The following is a 3,627-nucleotide window of genomic DNA, read 5'->3' as shown; positions in this document are numbered from 1 at the left end:
TGGAGTGAAATGACGTGATACTGTGCTGGAAACATATGGGAGGAGACCCACCCACTGCCATCAAGTCCCTTCTGACTTACAGCGACCTCATGGAGGGCTTCTGAGACTATAAATCCTTATAAGATCAGATAGCTTCCTCTTGCACCTGCAAAGCAGCTGGTGTGTTTGAATCACTGACCTTGCAGTTACCAGTTCAAGAGTTACCCAACAATACCACCGGGGCTCCTTAATGGAACACAAGTTGAAGCAAAGTTGGTAATGCCAATAGACAACCTCAAGTTATCAAAATAATTACTTGAATACATTACTATGGTGGTAAGATAATAAAGAGCAATGGCTTGGGAATATTTACACAAATAATAAAAAAGTAGAGCTATTATCACAATCCATCCATCCATTCATTGTGTCAAGTACATTTGTATATTTGTTGCTATCATCATTCTCAAAACATTTTCTTTCTACTTGGGCACTTGGTATTAGCTCTTTTTTAAGATTTTAATTCCAACCTTATCTCTTTACCTGGATTGAGCCCCTTCCCTCTTGCTATGGCATAGTGCCTTGCTTGTCCAATTGTCTTCCTCACGTGCTGCTCAAAGATGTTCCCATTATATGCCAGATCTCCTTTCTTGAGAGCTCAGACTCATTAGAAACTTTAACAGCTTTATGGATCAATAATTAATATTAATTAAATACACATATTTTAAAGAATACATTAGGATGTTTGAATACTTCCCCTATGAAACCCTCCCTATAATCATGATAATAAATATGTCCATTGTTCTCAAAATTTTCCTCTTTCCCTTCCGCCCAGCCTCTCTATTCCTTCTTGTCAGCCATCTACTAATCTGTTATCATTCATTTGTTCTCCTTTTCTAGAGATTTGTGTATTCTTTTTTGGGACCAGGGGGCCTGATTTCTTTCATTTAACAATTACTTTGTGGTTGCGTGTGTCATTCAGTCAATTATTTTCATTGGTGGTGGTTCACTGTGTGACTGGACCACACGGTTTTCATCTATTCACCTCCTTATGGAGATGCTCATTGTCTTTGACTACTACTGATAAAGCAGCAATGAGCATGAACATAGAGATTATTTTAAGGAGAAATGCCTTCTTTCCTCTTGGGCAAACAACTATGAAAAAAATACCTGGATCACATTGTGGGTGCACATTTAACTACTTAAGAAACTGTCGAACTGTTTTCCAAAGTGATTGGTGCCAGTTTTCTTCCCACCAACAGTGTATGAAAGGTTCAGTTCCTCCGCCTGCAGCCTTCCTGACTCATTGTCCAACTTTCACACATCCGTCTGAGGGGACTGGAAATACCCTGGTTTGGGTCAAAGCCTTCCTCTAAGTAAGACCCTAAATTCTAACTATCTATGAAAACAGGATGTGGAGACTACATGAAACCCCAAGAATTAAGTCTGCCATGGTTTCTCACATTCTGCTTTTGACAAGCGGGTTCCGCCTGAACCACAGCGATCCTACGCACAGAAGGACACACTGCATGGTCCTGTGCCATCCGAACAATTATTCCTGTGCCTGAACCCTTTCTGGCAGCCAGTGTTTTCACTGCCCCTCCACTTTCCAAGTATGATGTCCTTCTCCAGGGTCTGGTCTCTTCTGACAATATGTCCACAGTATGTAAGGCAAAGCCTTCCAATCCTTGTCTCTAAAGAGGGCTCTGGCCTTACTTCTTCCAAGACAAACGAGTTTGTCTTTTTAGCAGTCCATGATTCTTTCAATATTTTGTTCCAGCACCATAATTCAAATGCATCGAATCTTCTTCGGTCTTCCTTATTCAATGTCCAACTTTCCCAAGCACGAGGCAATGGAAATACCGTGGCATCTTGAACAGCAGATTTATGTAATGCAACACACATTTTGATCTCTTGATTGCTGCTTCCAGGAGCATTGATTGTGGATCCAAGCAAGACGAAATCCTTGACAACTTCAACCTTTTCTCCATTGATCATGATGTGACCCATTGCCTTACACTGAGTTTTAATCCACACTGAAAGCTGCAACCCTGGTCTAAACACCTTCCTCCAAACAACTAACGTGCCTGGAGCTCAAAATGGAGATCACTTAAGAATTCTCACACGACTGAAAGGTTTATTTTCTTAAAACAAAGGTGTGTTTTTGTGTGTTTTGTTTTGGCTGTTGTCATTTTTTTAAAACCTGCATATTGGCAAACATTTATCAAAACATAAAAGAAACTCCAGTTGATAGATAGCTAAATTCATGGCCTTTGGTGATTTAACTTGGATATAAGAAGACAACGCTCTTGATCATTGAAGTATAATTGCGACACACAAAGGCACTCACGGCCACATAGGTAACTCTGTATCACTCACAGAAAGCCGCGGAATCGGTTGAGGTCGTTGTTGGGACTTTCACATTCTATCCGACAGGAGAATTTCTCAGGATCAACTTCAGAGTCCTATAATTTATTTTTAATAACAAAACAAGAACTCAAGGTTAAACCCTTGAGATACAAGTGTTCTATCACTTCCACCCAATTCTAAGAAATTCTCATCACAAAGTTAATATCAAATTTCCCAGGTGGAAAAAAAAGTATACACACAATGAAGAATAAATAAACGAGACCAGAATGAGCCTAGAGCATTCACACATATTTGCACGTAAAGAGAATGGCTGACTCCTTCCCTGAAACCCCCGTGGTACTGTGCTGAACTCTACTCACAGAGCAGACACTCTGAATGTGAAAGGCAGTGAAAGACCAGTTATTTTTATTGTTGTCCTTTAAATAGATAAGCATTTTCTGAACTTAGATGACGGGGCTTCAAAATGTACATTTCCTTTTCATTCTACTTTCTATGAACTTTTTGAAACTCCTTCAATTGAATACCCTAAGCATGCATGTATATATATTTGATCTCGGTAAAGTTCATATTGATGAGGACATTTACAATTTATATAACAGAAAAATAAGTTAACATCATCATTTTACAAAATCCCCTAGTGGATCCAATAGAGAACTTCCAAATGCTTCATAAAGCTAATGAGCCAATAAACCTAAGGCAGGCTTGGGCTCATGAAGTCTAAGCCGCTTCAGACCTCTCTCATTCCTTTTCTATCCGGCTTCTGTGCTGATGAAAGAAACGTTGTTGACAGTGTGTCTATTACAGTATCATCATGTCTATCATAGTAAACATGGGGACATGTGAAGTATACATATGTGACTTGATTTCCTAATAAATAATATTTGCTAATCATATATATTTATTAAGTTATTGTGATATACTAACACCTATGTTGTACACCCTAAGTGTATTAACGAATTTCTTCTTCACAAGAAAACAATCCCACCCTAGGAGGTAGGTCTCACTTTTAGGCCTAATCAACAGATGAGGAAATAGAAACACAAAGAGAAGCAATAATTTGCCAAGGTCTCAAAACAAAAAGGCTCGAGCTAGGATTCCAGTCCAGCTTACAAGATTCTAGAGCCCTACCTTCAGCAGCGTCAAAACGTTCTAACTAGTTGTCTGACATCCATGGTATGTAACCATTAAACGGTACAGTTTTTGTTTTTTAACCTATGTCTTACATACAGGTTTGCCTCTACAACTGACAATGACAATAAGTTATCAGGGATATCAACCACA

At 39.0% G+C, this 3,627-nt stretch overlaps 1 protein-coding gene across 1 annotated transcript in view; it reads right to left on the bottom strand.

The window, feature by feature from the left end:
* The window catches only part of ATP10D (ATPase phospholipid transporting 10D (putative)), a 144,008-nt gene that overhangs the window by 64,677 nt on the left and 75,704 nt on the right, over positions 1-3,627 (bottom strand). Inside the window, exon 5 of the mRNA XM_030888553.2 lies at positions 2,356-2,441. Coding sequence (XP_030744413.1) covers positions 2,356-2,441 — 86 coding nt within the window. The remainder of the gene's footprint in view (positions 1-2,355; positions 2,442-3,627) is intronic.

Source organism: Echinops telfairi, unplaced genomic scaffold (genome assembly GCF_000313985.2).
Source record: "Echinops telfairi isolate 266 unplaced genomic scaffold, ASM31398v2 ScPeMD7_7468;HRSCAF=8506_0, whole genome shotgun sequence".
Lineage (NCBI taxonomy): Eukaryota > Metazoa > Chordata > Mammalia > Afrosoricida > Tenrecidae > Echinops > Echinops telfairi.
Note: the sequence above shows the minus strand (reverse complement) of the source record. Positions and strands in the feature narration are given on the sequence as shown.